Source organism: Hippoglossus hippoglossus, chromosome 24, assembly GCF_009819705.1.
Source record: "Hippoglossus hippoglossus isolate fHipHip1 chromosome 24, fHipHip1.pri, whole genome shotgun sequence".
NCBI lineage: Eukaryota > Metazoa > Chordata > Actinopteri > Pleuronectiformes > Pleuronectidae > Hippoglossus > Hippoglossus hippoglossus.
The window spans coordinates 10,065,185-10,080,786 of NC_047174.1; the positions used below are offsets into that span (position 1 = coordinate 10,065,185).

The 15,602-nt window shown below is 43.6% G+C and overlaps 3 protein-coding genes across 4 annotated transcripts in view; 2 read left to right on the top strand and 1 right to left on the bottom strand.

Annotated features, from left to right (window-relative positions):
- The first annotated feature begins 1,792 nt into the window (after window positions 1-1,792).
- snx17 (sorting nexin 17) overlaps window positions 1,793-15,602 on the top strand; it is a 37,734-nt gene continuing 23,924 nt past the window's right edge. Inside the window, exons 1-2 of one of the 2 annotated variants that reach the window (XM_034580217.1) lie at window positions 1,793-1,954; window positions 15,030-15,597. In XM_034580217.1, coding sequence (XP_034436108.1) covers window positions 15,538-15,597 — 60 coding nt within the window. In that variant the 5' untranslated portion in view covers window positions 1,793-1,954; window positions 15,030-15,537. Of the gene's footprint in view, window positions 1,955-14,770; window positions 15,598-15,602 lie in introns of those variants that run through there. The other variant, XM_034580215.1, reaches the window with a different exon arrangement.
- Window positions 4,138-10,193, top strand: eif2b4 (eukaryotic translation initiation factor 2B, subunit 4 delta). The gene is made up of 13 exons (XM_034580214.1): window positions 4,138-4,229; window positions 4,716-4,753; window positions 4,862-5,033; window positions 5,523-5,738; window positions 5,812-5,894; window positions 6,790-6,881; window positions 6,991-7,105; window positions 8,430-8,506; window positions 8,613-8,715; window positions 8,829-8,956; window positions 9,112-9,289; window positions 9,374-9,554; window positions 9,839-10,193. Exons 1-13 carry the CDS (start codon window positions 4,208-4,210, stop codon window positions 10,036-10,038), a joined length of 1,605 nt encoding a protein of 534 aa, XP_034436105.1. The 5' UTR covers window positions 4,138-4,207; the 3' UTR covers window positions 10,039-10,193.
- On the bottom strand, window positions 10,857-13,873 carry atraid (all-trans retinoic acid-induced differentiation factor). The gene is made up of 7 exons (XM_034580220.1): window positions 13,718-13,873; window positions 13,417-13,550; window positions 12,613-12,681; window positions 12,148-12,219; window positions 11,943-12,064; window positions 11,727-11,827; window positions 10,857-11,637 (listed from the first exon to the last, which is right to left on the bottom strand). The coding sequence occupies exons 1-7, from the start codon at window positions 13,808-13,810 to the stop codon at window positions 11,533-11,535; spliced, it is 696 nt and encodes a 231-aa protein (XP_034436111.1). The 5' UTR covers window positions 13,811-13,873; the 3' UTR covers window positions 10,857-11,532.

Sequence of the window (15,602 nt, forward strand, 5' to 3'; positions counted from 1 at the left end):
CGTAAGCGATACAATGAAAGGAAAGTGAGGCCCCCAGAACCCAAACTGGGATGAAACTCAACCTTGGCTTCAGCTGTGGCTCGTGGCCCCGGCTGTATAACTGCTGTTCTGACTGTAACCCCCCCACCCACCCCAAAAAACTAATAAAACACACCCATCATGCAGTTGCTTCCTTGTTTCACTGTATCCGTCTCTTTCTCCTATTTTTTTTTTTTACCTCCAATAAGGAACCATTGACATTCGGTGTAAAATCGAGACAGGGTGGGGTGGGTTGCGGTGGGTGAACAGAGAAAAACGGCAGGGGTGTAGGGTGTCTCGAGCCCAGTGTGAACAGCTGAGAGGTGTGATTTCACAGGCTGGCTCCCCCTCTCTGTCAGGGCCCTGATTGGGCCGGACAGGAGGCACAGGAGAGGCCCGGGCTTCTAAAGGACACCAACAGGTGGGAGGCCGCTTTGGAGGGGGGCGCTCCCGGGGCGGGATAGAAAAGGCCGATCTGCAAGGCCTGTTGTGAGCACAATCCACCGGGCCAGATACGGAGGAGGATGGGTTGGTGGCAGGAGAGCTGAGGTGGAGAGAGGGGAGCAGCAGGGTTGAAGTTTGGGGGGAACTGGAAACTCAGGGGAAGGTGGAGGGTCAGTTTGAGATGAGGTTGGTGGGTGGAGAGGGCAGCTCCAGGGACAGGCCTGAGGTTGGTGTGTGCGCTTTATCTGTTCTGTGGTAGCAGAAAAGAGTTTAGCCCATGAGGTCTTTGTGGGTAAAACATCTCAGGTTTTCTGTAGATTCAGACGTCGCTGGATTGTTCTTCGATTAGCAGCTCTGTGTGAGTAAAAACCAGGTGTCAAACCAGTTGTTAGAAGTTCTCTCATTTTTTTACGACGGCCCAACAAACTCTGACTGACACCTCCGTCAGGTGAGGGGAAGCTGAGGTGTGACACAGGAAAGAATCAGGACTTGATGGACTGGCCTTGTCTTGCGGCCATTTGGTTCGACATAGCAGCAGGTTTATCAAGGGAGTCACAGCCAGACAGACAGTTAACATGAGCAGGAGAGGCCGCCTGAAGCCACTGAGGCCTCCAGCTCGACCCCACAAGAAAAACCACAAGAGGAGACACAGATGAAGGTGAGTAAAACACATTCAAATCTACTAAAACCTCAGCTTTATTTGAAATGTGCTTCTTTTCAACATTAGATTATATCAAGTCTGTTCTTAAAACACTTTTTTACGAAGGACAATTCTCACATTTGTCAGGATCATCATGACTTGGCACAGCACGATGTTTTGGAAAAATAACACAGATTGTGACCTTCGTCTGCCGGGAGTCAGTATTCAGCCTCTCCCTCCAGAGTTATATACACACACACTTCATCCTCATCATCATCCTCATCATCACACTGGCACTATCCATCACAGGGCTGCATGTGGTATGTGGCCGCCTACACTTTTTAATCCTTATTGTCAGGGTCAAACAGTGGCGTTCACATTTTCTCTTTAAAGGTTAAAAAGCTTTTAGTTTCTTGCCAAATATCAAACTCGAAACAAGATTTCTCAATTTCCTGTGAATTGATCCGAAGCCTCCGTCACGTGTTCCTGTGTGGCCCCTCTCCCCTGTCACAGTTAACCATTGTTGAGCCGGCTCGTTTTCCCGCTGTACCCTGCATCTGCGGCTATGAAAGGGTGCTTTGTGCATGAGGAGATTCCAGTTGTTGCCCCTTGTGAGGACATGCTTCCTTATATACCCATATTCATACAGCACTTATGGAATGTAAGGAAGTGTGTGGTTTCAAGGGGACATGAACGCCAGAGGCCGTTTTTTATTCACTGTTTGGGTTTTAAAAAAGGGAAAATTATTACAGATGGGTCTACATTGGGGTGCGTGTGTCCGTTTTATGAGTTTGGAGTGTGTGCGTTTGTGTGTGTGTGTGTGTGTGTGTGTGTGTGTGTGTGTGTGTGTGTGTGTGTGTGTGTGTGTGTGTGTGTGTGTGTGTGTGTGTGTGTGGCAAGGCAACAGGTGAAAGGGGCTGTTCCCTCCTCTCCCTCAGCTCGGGCACGTGCACAGTTAACATTGCAGGGCCCCGCTGATCGGGTCTCAGGGACTTCTTGAAAAAATTCCTAACCCTGCCCCAACTGCTGACAGTCAAAGGAGGATTGACAGACCGCAGCTGTCACCCATTATAGCAACCGCAGGGGAGGGAGGGAGGGAGGGAGGGAGGGCATGGATGCGGCGCTGTCACTGGGGGTGAAGGTTCACTCCTGTAGGGCTGCATTGTCACTGGCTGTCAGGATTCCCAGATATCTAAATCGAAGCTTTCTGCTTGGTAACTGTGCAGGTTCCATCAACACTGACTCTTAAATAATATAGTTTCTGTTTTCTGTGTTTCATCAGGTAAGAATGAAGAGGACATGACGGCCATGCAGACGATGCCCACCTCCAACTCCTTATTTTTCTACCTCCTCTAACTTCCTCTAACTTCCTCTTCCTCCCTGCATGCCTCCTCCTCCTCCTCCTCCTCCTACTCCTCCTCCGCCTCCTCCACCGCTCTCTCTGGCTCTGCCTCCTGCAGCTGAAGCAACACGCCTTGCTGTGGCTGGTCAAACGGAACCAAGTCAGGTGTTTCTGTGAGGTTTGGTCCCCTTCAACCAGCTACTGCGTCGTGAATTCAGTCAGCACACACCGGCGTGGAATCCCAGAGAGACGGTGGCATTGTGGCGTAATGCTGCAAATACTGTGGAGGTGGAAGTCAACAAACGGAACATGGTTTAATGTCTTTTGCTGCGTGGTGTTGGTTTGTTTTCTACTGTGTGACAATGTCTGTGTGACAGAAACAAATAAAAGATTTCTTACAAAATACAGTGATGAATTTAAATGTCTGCAGATTGTGTAATTTAAAACTTTTTATTTTAGTGTCATCATTTTCATGTTTTTGATAAGGTATACAATGATACACAATGTTTCACCTTATTTATTTCCTATTGTTATTCTAGTAAGTACACCAGAATGAGAAGTTATCAATGACATGTAAAAGTTGGCACTAATAAAAGCTCAATAAATACATTTAAAATACAAATACATTTGTCCCATAATTACAATACACAGTTTGCCTCATAGGTTTGACAAGGTGCTACATCCTCTGTTCGTGACCCAGGAAACCAAGAAAAATCCTTTAATTTAACCTCATGAGGTCAAAAAAAGTCTGCGGTCGTGACAAACATCTGTCTAACTTTTTAGACACATTTTTTTGATATGCACAAATTACTACAGGTTATAAAAATCACTTTGAGGAATGCAATAGTCTTTGTTTAATTCAATCATAATATATATTTAAAAAGGTAAAAAAGCAGATAAATAATAAGATATATGTAATGGAATTACTCATTGTGAGACAAAACATCTGTTTGCTGATAAATCCTGAAAATATTTTTTATAAATTACCTTCAGGAAGGTTTTAATGTTTGTGTTAACACTCAAACAGTTGTGGGTTCTACTGTAAAATCAGAATATAAGTGAGCTGCACTGTGTGATATAAAGATGCTCATCCATATAACACAATTCAACAGCCTCCAAAATGGCCATAGAGTTGAATCAACCCCAACATAACCTTCACTGAAGTATTATTCATAGCAGCACGGCTGTATTAGACTGCATTAGTTCACGTGGGTGTACCTAATAATCTGCCAATTTAGAATTTAGAATGACCCATTAGTGGTTGAATCCGTTTCAAATTTCAAGTTTATCTATGTCATTGCAGCTACACATGTAAAACATGCAATGCGTTTCTCAGGGCCTGTTCGCACATACAAACAGTTAAAAGACAATGCAAGTACGCAGCTGTTTTAAAAAGATAAGTAAAATGAAGTGCCTGAGTTAAAATAATAATAACAAAATATGATTAGTTAGCAGTTAGTTACAAATATGAATGAAAACATAAGGTATTGAAATAAAAATAAGTTGATGTGGTGAAGATAAATGTGTTGGAGAATGGTGTCATTCCAGACTGAGATGAAACATGCAACAAAAACTTTATTTTGTTCACAAGCAACCGTCTCTAAAAGATGAATTTATTTATTTATTAATTTATTATAACAAACGATTGAACACTCTGTGAAACAGAAGGGCTGCAGTGACACGTTTGTCAACGAGGGGGCGGTGTAAAACTTCCGTGGCCGTAGTTGCTGCAGCGGCGGAGGAAGCGAAGCAGCGTCGTAAACATGGCTGACAGCGCAGTGACAGGTGAGTGTGGGTCTGTGTCTCAGCTCCACTTCGCGTCTCTCCACAGACGCTGCGGTGGTTTCGAACAACGGTCGCGGGGACGTGATGTGTCGCACCTTTATTTCTGGTTTCGTCGTCTTCCGCTTTGGCTTTTAGCGGAGTTTATTTCCACATGCTAGCTGTGCTAACGCTAGCATCGCACACAAGCTACCCACGGTGGTGTTGCGTGAGACAGTGGAGTTTAACGGCAGGCATGCTAACATGTTAGCATCGTCTCCGGTAGTTTCATTTAGGAATAAAAGACTGAAGTAAAACGCTTGTTTGTGTGGTAACTGTGCTGCGGACGTGATGCTAGCGGGGCAGTTTAGTGACTGGCGTCTTTAGCCTGATGTTTGCTAACAGCCAAGAGCTAAGTAAAGTCCTGTCCATGTTATCTGCCATTGATAAAAGAAACAGAAGTGTGTGTGTGATGATTTCAAATGGAATAATCAGTCCTTGTTTTAACAGATGAACCTGAGACGAAAGATGATATCGATCGAGCAAAGGTCAGTGTTTTTCGTTTTATTGAATTATATTGTCACAGCTTCAGGTCAAATTACACATCTGACCCTTATCTTCATGTCTTCTTGGACCCTCCATCCCTCTTTGGACAGAATGATGGCAAGGAGCTGACCAAGGAGGAGAAGCTGCGGCTGAGGAAAGAGAAGAAGCAGCAGAGGAAAAACAAAGAGAGGAAAGATGACAAGGAAAGCGAGAAAGAGAAGAAGTCTGTCCCCGCAGCTGCTCCAGCATCTCAGCCTCCAACGCAACCCACGACACACAAAGGTGGATATGACTCCCTTTAGCCACTCAATGCCTCTGCTGAGGAGGTTATGTTATCATCAGCGATTGTTAATTAGTCTGCAGGATTATGTCAAAAACTACTGGACGGATTTCCACGAACCTTGGTGGAAGGGAAGAATATATTAAATGTTGGTGCAGATCAACAGAGATAGGATGTTTTTCCACATTTTTGTGGACTTCTCAGAGAATAATTCATGGATGTTGATTTAAGTAAAACAGACATGTATGTGTCAGTGTGCTTCCAATTTGGTGCAGATCCAAATAAAAATCTGGATCTAGAGAATAAAAATGTGGTTTCACAACGGGGCTGTTGGGCCTTTGTGGAGGTATGTGCTCTACTGAGTGCCTAGTTAATATCATTTTCATTTGTTGATTATCAGAGTATTTTTGACATCAATATCCCATGTTGCCATTGATCATGTTGCCATTCATCTGAACTTGGGTGCCTCTGTCTTTGCTTGTTTCCCTCAGCTCCTCCAGCAGTGCCTGCTCCTGCACCGGTTCCCGTGCCTGCCTCAGAAGCTCCTGCCCCGGCAGACAAGCCCGCTAAGAGTAAAGCGGAGCTAAAAGCCGAGAGGCGAGCCCGACAAGAGTCTGACAGGGCGTCCAAACAGGGCAAGAAGGGAGAGGTGGGTCCGCAGGCTTCCACTTCCAAAGCCAAAGCACCACCCAGCGAGCTGCAGCCAGGTACTGTAACAGCTATGAGGTCAGCACCAGTCGTGACACTGAGGAGTGAGTCACACTTGTTATGTATTTCCAGTGGTGAAGAGGCTCCCAGAACATGTCCAAGTGGACAACCCGGATGTTGTAAAGAAACTGGCCAAGAAGCTGGAGAAACAACAGGTCAGTCTTTGTGTTATTTAACAACCTCTGATTCAGGACAGCTTGCTATGACTTGAGCATGAACTACCAGCCACACTTTTTTGAATGTAAATTCACTGTTAACTCTTTAAAACTAGAAAATACAAATAAGGAACATATACAAATTAACTACCTGTTGATGACTCTTTATCATAATGGAAATGACTAATGTTTAACAGGACTTGCATGGATCTTGGTTGTTTTAATCAGGCATCTACAGCAAATAATATGCTGCATATAGTGAATTCAGAGCCCTTCACATTTTGGTTTGATGAAAGAATGATTTTTTTTTAAAGTTTGCATAAGTCTGCATCATAGATGTTTTCAGGTATGAGTTTGCCGCTCTCATAGGAAGAACACAGCCACGCTAACCACCAGTCCTAACTGCATGTGATTGTACCGAACATTTCTTTCAGACACCAGGGTACAATGCTGCTTCAAACCTCAAGGTCTGACTTTCTTAAACGTGTGCGATTTCATATACGTCTAATTTTGTCTTGTTTGCTAACCTGTAGCTGTTATCGTATTCCAACGTCACTCATTAAATGGAAACTCAATGATGCAAACTGGACAGAGGTGGGATGTCCATAGGATGTTTTTGTGCGAGATATTGGTTAGAACTTGTTTTTTGTTTGTTGTTTCACCTACAACACTGGTTGCTGTGCAGGTCTTTGATTGTCCATACTGCTCTTCTGTTTTTGATGCTCTTGAGTATTTACAACGAAATAATATGAAATGAAAGTCAATAGAATTTGATTGTAGCCTTTGGAATTCTGTCCAGGCTGTGCTGTGGCTGTGTGTTAATCTCACCATCTCAATTTGAACCCCTGAACGTCTGGACATTGATGGTTTTGGATTATAATCTGCTTGATTCCAGATCCCGCTGCGGTTAGACTACGGCTACAAAGTCAGTCTGTTTTCTCACCTTCACCAATACAGTCGCAAATCTCCCCTTACACAACAACTCAGGTAAGTTGACTGTATGCATAAGCATTGTTTAATATACATGTAATATATGAATTCACGAGTTAAGATATATCAAAACTCGTTATTGACTCTTTTTGTGTTTCTGCTGCAGCATTCCTTCCACAGTGATTCATCCTGCTATTGTACGACTGGGCCTCCAGTATTCACAGGGAATTGTGGCCGGATCCAATGCTCGCTCTGTAGCCCTGCTGCACGCCTTCAAACAGGTACCGTCCCTCAGAGCACGCTTTACAACTCCTCCCTTGATGACGGAAAGCATTTATCTGTTTTATTTGAATTTACTCTTTCGTTATCAAGTCTATTGAAAGTGCTAGATGTCAAAAGATATCGTAAGATACAGTTTTGTACTTCTTTCACAACTGAAATTAAAGGGGACATAGCATGCCCATTTTACCACAAGTTGATATGGTTCCTTGGGGTCTTAATGAAATGTCTGTAACATACTTTGGTCAAAATACCACAAGGATCATATAAAACAGCACCCTTTTTACCCTGTATAAAACAGCCCTCCACAGAGTGACCTGTTTTGAGTGCCTGTTCCTTTAAATGCTAATGAGCCAGCTCCCCCCTCCCCCTCTCCCCCCATGATTTTAAACGATATAAATTACATATTTTATATGATATAAATTATCAAATATGCATCCCATACTTTGTATTCCCCTTCTGTTGTCCTGGAGTTTTAATTTTCCCAATCACATAATTAAATGTCCCCCTCTGCCCATCCACTACAAGCACACAAGCAGACAGACAGAGAGAGAAAGAGAGGGGGGGGGGGGGGGCTATGAAGACCATCATTTACCCCCGAACCCCGACATTCAACGGGTACAACAACAAGCGGAGAAAGCAGAATCGCGGGCTGACCTTATATATACAGTCTATGGGGCTGACCAGCGCGGAGAAATGCACGTCCCGTGTGACCAGCCAGGCGGCTGCGCGCTTGAGAACGGCGCTGCGCTGCCTCGCTGCGGCGCTTCCGCGTCCGGTGTTAACCCGGCGTACAGTAGTGCTGAACACTGCGGAAGTCTTCCACACTGCTGGCTCTGACCAGCGGAGAAATGCTCGTCCCGTGTGAACAGCCAGGCGGCTGCGTGCTTGGGAACGGCGCTGCGCTGCCTCGCAGCCTCGCTGCGTCCGGTGTAAACCCGGCGTGACGGGGGGGGTGACGGGGGGATGAGGTGGGGGGTGGGCCAAGACCATGTAGGGAGACTTCCAGTGCCTTGTTACGACACAAAACCCAGGAAGCTCAATCGAGTGGTTTTTTCACAGAGTTTTTGGGTTGGTAGACATGCCAGATACCCACATTAACGTGTAGAAGCACTAACAAAGTGGAATTTGCATGCTATGTCCCCTTTAAAATAATAGTTATATCAATAATAATAATTGTGAGGTCTGACCCCTTTTTTTCTTTCATCCAATGTGGACTATATCAAGTTGCTATATGCATTTTCATTTTGGACATATTGAAAGTGAAGAAAATGAAATGCCTTTAACAACATCACCAACTTGCATATGCATTTTTTTAATCCTCAGGTTATAAGTGACTATACCACACCTCTTAATGAAGAACTATCTAGAGACTTGGTCAACAAACTGAAACCTTATATCAGGTACAAACATTTTCAAGTTATTCCTGTTATATATATCAGTTGGAACTAATGTGTCTGCCTTTTTTCAAGTAAAAAAAATATAACTCTTGTTTTATTTTTTTTGCAGTTTTTTAAATCAGTGTCGCCCTCTGTCAGCCAGCATGGGTAACGCAATCAAATACATCAAGAAGGAGATCTCCAATATTCCTAGTCAGTGCAAAGAAGAAGAGGTTATTGTCACATTTGTTCTTTGCCAGAGATCATAAATAAACATATTCCATATTCATGTTACAGATTTTTTCAGTGTCCCTCTCATCCTCTGTTCCACACTTTCTCTCTTCAGGCAAAGAGCAAACTGCTGACCAACATCGAGTGCTACATTGAAGAGAAGATCGTTCTTGCTGCTAAAGCTATTGCCAAGTATTCCATAGAGAAGATCAATGATGGAGACGTCATCCTAGTTTATGGATGGTAAGTTATTTTAAATAGTTAGAATAAAAAATAATGTTTTATCATTTTATAACTGTGCATGTGTCTAGTTTTAGTTTTTAAACAAGTGGTCCCTCTTTACTTACTGCTTAAATGTTTGTCCTGTTTCAACCTCTGCTCTCCCCCCCTCTGCTCAGCTCATCACTGGTCAACCACATCCTGTGCGAGGCCTTCAAGAAGAACATCAAGTTCCGTGTGATCGTGGTGGACAGCAGGCCGCGGCTGGAGGGCAGGGAGGCCCTGAGGCGCCTGGTCCAGGGAGGCATCCGCTGCACCTACGTCCTTATCTCGGCCGTCTCGTACATCCTTCCAGAGGTAATCACTCAGTCAGAGCAGAATGAGGGAGTCATTGATATGCTTCTATTAAAGCTCTATTTAAGCTTCTTTATTCTCTTCTAGGTATCAAAGGTGTTCCTCGGGGCTCACGCTCTGCTGGCCAACGGTTACGTCATGTCCCGTGTGGGAACGTCACAGATAGCTCTGGTGGCCAAAGCCTTTAACGTGCCTGTGCTGGTGTGTTGTGAGACCTACAAGTTTTGTGAGAGGGTGCAGACGGATTCCTTCGTGTCCAATGAGCTCGGTATGGAAAGCTTTCAGGAATTTATGAGATTTATTAAATTATTACATAAATAATAAATTCAGACATGAACTCTGGACAATGTCTGCATAATGGGGTTCGCACTTTCTCTGGAGTTTGCAGAGAGCAGCCCAAGTGTCTGTTTCTTAGCAGTGATTTTTCATCCCTTCAGTTGAAATGCTGCTCAATGTAATTGCTCATGAAAATTCCATTAAGACATCGGATGTGACTGTCACCTCTTCATCATCATCATCATAATTATTATCATCATCATCTGTCCTTTCCAGATGACCCAGACGACCTCATCGTGACCCGTAAAGGGAAGACTCAGCTGGAGGACTGGCACCAAGTGGACTTTCTCGGCCTGCTCAACCTGGTGTATGACGTGACGCCGCCGGACTTCGTGGACCTGGTCATCACAGAGCTGGGAATGATCCCGTGCACCTCAGTCCCCGTAGTGCTGCGAGTCAAAAACGTGGACCAGTGATCGACCTCGGGTCTCACGTCAGTCTGAGCCAAGAGGCTGTTACTGCTGCGTCTCGATCTTGGGGAAATTGTGTGCGTGAACGCTTGCACACAACACAACACAACACAAAATATCTTGCAATAAATATATATCTGAAATGGCATAAGTTTTTAAACAGAGTCCATGTCTGTTTTTGTGGTGGAATAATCGAGATGAGATGAGAAGGCAATCTGTCTTTTTTAATCCATGCAGGGCGATGTTTTAATAGACCCATGTTATGAACTGTTTCTTTACAACAGAACATTTAATTGCCAGTTTTTAGAGCAGAACAATTCAACTGTGGTTCACAACACGCTCCACTTGTCAACCACAGCGCACTGTTTTAAACTTGCCATAAATGGTTTCTTAATTACAGCTGGAGCTGCAGAATCTCAGAGGAATTTTACGGCTCCCATAAACTCTTCAGACGAGCTTTTAATGACTTGATCAATTGTATCGGATAAGAGCGAGAGAGGGTGAGCCACAAACCAGGTTTATGGCTAAGGAAACTTCCTCATGGGTCAACACATGATACTTGAAAGCAACATTTCTATAGGCTGTTTCTATACAGGATAATTTATGAATTGCATAATATTCAGACATTTAGTTTATCTTGACCTGACCTGGCCTTATATTTATATATATTAACTACATTTAATGTTCTTCATTAATGATTTGTTTGCCAGTTAGTTCACTGTAAATTTCCATATAAGTGTATAAAATGGTTTTAACATTAACTTAAGTATATTATATAAACACGCATGTTTAGGTGTAGCTCAAGGAAAGAAAGCACTGTCTTGTTTTGAAATCTTTATTAGAACCCTGAATATCATTGAAACTTCTCGTTCAACCACATTGTAACATCGAACACAGGATACAGCCACAAGGACACATTTAAGCTGATACCGGAGTGTAGCCCAACAACAGGTACACAACAGTTTGAGTCTTGTTTCACTTTAATACTGATGAAACTCGAAGCTCAACCAAGCTTGAGATTTTGTGATGAATCATGATGTGAAGCTGTTTTGTTTTTTTCTCTCTGAGAAGGAACATGTTCAACATGCAAAAATACAATCTTCAATTCCCCACTAATGTGCTTAAAGATATGTGGTTTCGTAAACCCAGTCAGTCATTGTTTGGCACAGTTAACAGCGAGCAACAGTTCAGAATTTAATATAATACAATCTCTTCATTCGTATCTTGTCAGTTAACTAAATTCATAAGTGTTAAAAGTGGTAATTTTGTTAAAAAACTCCTTCCTTTAAAATTGCACAAGTAATTCAGTAGTAAAAAAACGTCTATAATGTCAGACTTTAAAATTCCCTTGAATAAAACATAGCTGCCCCAAAGAGGATTTAAAATAAAATGTCTAAATGAAACATGGGGTCAGTTCAGACTATGTGTCAGCATTTTCTGTTTCAGTTCAGTCGATGAGTGCAGGTAAAGATAAGAAGCAGCCGACCGCAGCTCGGCGTCTCAGAGCGGTTTGACCATACGTCTCTGAGTGACCCACAGCAGGAAAGAGATCACGACTGCAGATGCTCCAAGGGGCCCGAACACCTGGAGAGCCGGGAACTCCCCCTGTTGACAAATGTACAATACAAAATGCACCAGTGTTAAACTCAGTAATCAGGAGGGTTTTAAAAGATAAAGCTGCTTGAGAAACTGACCTCTCGCAGACACTTGTATCCATGGAAGTCGTCAGCACAGCTGCACTCAAAGAAGCCGGGCCCGTAGGGGGCGCAGAGGGAGTTCTCCGGGCAGTTCATGGCTGGGGATTGTCAGTCATTATGAGATGAACAGATGTCACGTATTACCAGAATGCTTCCGCAGTTGTTGATTTTCTTTTTGGTGATACAATGGAGGATTATGAAAGGGGAACTTACACAGCCGTCCGGTCTGATTGCACATGTTTGTCTGGCCCTCACAGAGATGATTTCCATCTTTGAGCTCCACCTTCGACCACGACGTGTTGCCTGCTGGACAATCTACGTCTCCGGGCAAAATCCTACGGCGAAACACCGTTTGACAGATGTGTAGATTTACTCTCATGTGCAGCGGTCAGATGATTGTTTGGAACAATATACTTACAAGTAATTTAACTCAATAAATCCTTGAAACGCTGTGTCGCTGAGGTTCACAATGGGATTAAGTGAGAGGTCTCTGCAAAACAAAAGTTGAGAAAGTAAAATATGATACCATATATATTTTTTATAAAAAAAAGTTAGAAGACTATGTGGGGTGAATTTGTTGTAGTTCTATTTATCTCTTTCTCTGAAGAGTGAGGAATCTAAATCTTTCTCAGTAGTGAAGACAAAAGTTTTTATTTGCAACTTGTCGCATGTAATACATTTTCCTTAGTGCAGAAATCTACACGTTTTCATGGGCTAATTTAATCATATAACAAATACAGTGGTGATCAATACGATCAAACCTAAAATAACCTTGCAGAGTTGCTGAGGAAGCGTCAGCTGAGGAAGGGTGTTCCATTGTTTTGAGTGACCAGTATGTTGTATGTTGTGTAAATGGGAATGAAATTGTATTGAGTGTACATACATGATTACCGCTGTCGAAGCCTCATGCAGATCCTCTACGTGAGTGAGGGAACAGTTGGATAGATCCAACCTGAAACACACACAAAACAGTATCTTCAAACATGAGCAACACTACTGAAGATATGACTTTAGGTGCCTAAGTACAAAAGTTGCAGAGGCCTATGTGTTATAACAGGAGTTAAACAAGGTCAAAGGCCACAGCACTGGCACAGTGGGGACGTCTGTTTATACACAAATGAAAGACAAAGCAGGAAAGCGCCGCTCCCACAAACCTTTGTCTAAAGGGAACGAAGGTCGTTATGACAATCAATCTCACCACGTGCAAACTCTCAAATGATGATGGCAATATAATGACATAGCAAAACAAGCCTTGGCTGCCAAATGAGCTCACTCTATATTGTGTTTGTATTGATAGTGATAGTTATTCATTTACTAAAAACTTAGAGTGACACAGCCTCGTTATCATACTGACAAAGATACAACATTTAATGCTAAAAGTACATTTAAAAAGTATTCAAAAATGTTGAAATAAAGATAATTGTATAAATCATGAAATATTACAGACATTTTCTTGCTCACTTTCTCCTATTGTGTTTGTTTATACACATAATTGGTTTATTGACCTCCTGTCTTGTAATTTATTTATGTTTACGAATTTAATAATTTATGTTTATGAATTGAATTATTTATGCTCGTATTCTGTCCAGTATTTGTAAATCGTGTTCTTATCCACAGGCCACTTGCAACTCGGCACAATCACAAGTGATGCCTATATTTCCTATAGCCTCTGAAGGCAACGTCCTACCCGATGACGCGTTCAGGGTCGGTTGTGTTGTCAGGTCTCAGGCAGCAGCGGCCGTGTGTCCGTCCGGCGGACGCGGAGCAAAACTCCCCTACCGAAGTGCCGTTGAGCACAGAGCCGCTGCACAGACTGCATACCTGGGGGAGGGGGGGGGGGTTTAAAACATGACAGAGCAAAACCAAAGACTGTAAACAACAACATGCGCAGTCATCCAGCAGCTATACGTCCACCGTGGGTCCCACATGTTGTGTATTTGAACCCGGTGTATTTGTTGGGACCACAGCTGACCCAGGCCCGGTCTTACCTGCGGCTCAGTCCGCTCGCCCCCCGCGTACAGACATGCGGTGAAGATCAGGGTGAGCAGCGCAGGTTTCAGCTGGATGCGCCCAGCTTTCATTTTCAGCGACTGGAGTCACGTGATCCCACTGTCTGTGGCGGTCACGTGACAGGAAGCCAGCTCCAGCGCCTCGTCCAACAACAAGTCCACTTCTTATTTTCTAGTGTTACACAAACTCGGACGATCAGTAGAATATGGAGGGAACACACGAGGGGGAACAATCTAGCGTTTTTTTTATTTGTGCAGAAAATGGGGTCATGTGTTGAAATACTCAGTATATAATAAATTCAATAAAAAAACAATAAACCCCCCCTTGATTTGATTTAATGTTAATGCAATCACTTCAAAATTCTAGTTCATGCATCTACACATATATGTTAATAATACACCGTAATTTGACAAGTGGGATTTATAGCACAACACATATTGTATATATTGTGTAATATAAGTTTCGATTTCGATGTAAGATTTAATTCAATCGTTATTCAAACAGTTTAGAATGACACCCACCCACACACACACGTATTTAATGTTAATAGTATAACTTAATTTGATGCATGGGATTTATTGCACAATATATATTGTTTAATAAAGGTTTTGTATTTTGTATATATTGTATCAAGTTCATATTTCAAGGTTAACCATCGTTGTAATTGTATGTTTACTTCAACTTAATTTAATTCAGTGCTACTTGTATATTTATTTTTTATTTGTTTATTTTAGTTTTAAATTTAAAATTTCCAAGCATTTTGTTCTAATGAATTCCCAGTGCGCTTTCACTGTCACTTTGGGTTGTACCAAATGAAAGGGGGGACTCAGAGTTTAAGGATTTGACGATCTTTAAAACTAAACGACAATAATATTCACGACACATTCACAACGTTGCATTAGACTTTTACATCTTCATCTGTAAAGTAAATGGCGTACATCATGCCAGTGCTCCCTTAGTTTCATTACCCGGGGAACCCTGTCGCTCCCCCGGCTGTTGGACGGGATGGCTCGGCTCAGAGGATCGTTGCAGTGGACCATCACATTCAGGGAATCACAGGAGGACGTGACGCCGCGGCTCCATCTGCTGCTCTCTCCCCCCTCCCGGTCCGCTCACTGCTTCCTGGCTCTCAGTCTGTCTCTCCTCGGGCTCTTTCTCCAGCTCATGAAGGAGGAAGAGAAAAACAAGCACGAAGAGAATCCACAACAAGTGCAGCCGCCCCCCCCCTTCTCATGTGCGGAAAGGTTTCTCCAGGCAGCGGCTCTGCGACGGTGTGTGTTTGTGTGTGAGTGTGTGTGTGAGGGGTTTTGCAGGAGGCAGCAACTGCAGCTTTTCCACTCAACTTCCGCTAATGACCTGAATTAACCGAGAGCTTTTGCACCGAACGTGTTTTTGAACTTGTCACCAGCTACTTCGAACTGTGTCTGAACGGCCGGTTCGAAGGTGTTACTACTTCACACTTTGCAACATGGCTGCTGCCGCCGCCGCCGCCGCCGCTGCGGGAACAACCGTGCGAAGAAAAGTTTAACACCGACGTTGGGAGAAGTTGGACGCGAGCTGCTGCATGAGTTGTCGCCCGGAGAAGGAAGCGGTCTCTCCCGGAGCCTGACACCGCCGTCCCGTCCCCCCCGGAGGAGCCGAGTGAGAGCCGCCTCCTCCCGTGTCGTCCCCCCGCCGACAGACAGACAGTCACTGCAGTGGACTTTGTGGTGAAACTGGTTCCTCTTCTTCTTCTCCTTCTCCTTCTTCTTCTCCATCGTTGAGCTGCTGGGACTCTCCCCAGGAGCTAAAAGACAACATGCATTTTTCCATACCTGAAACAGAGGTTCGTTCGGGAGAAAATGGATCGACATATGTGGTGAG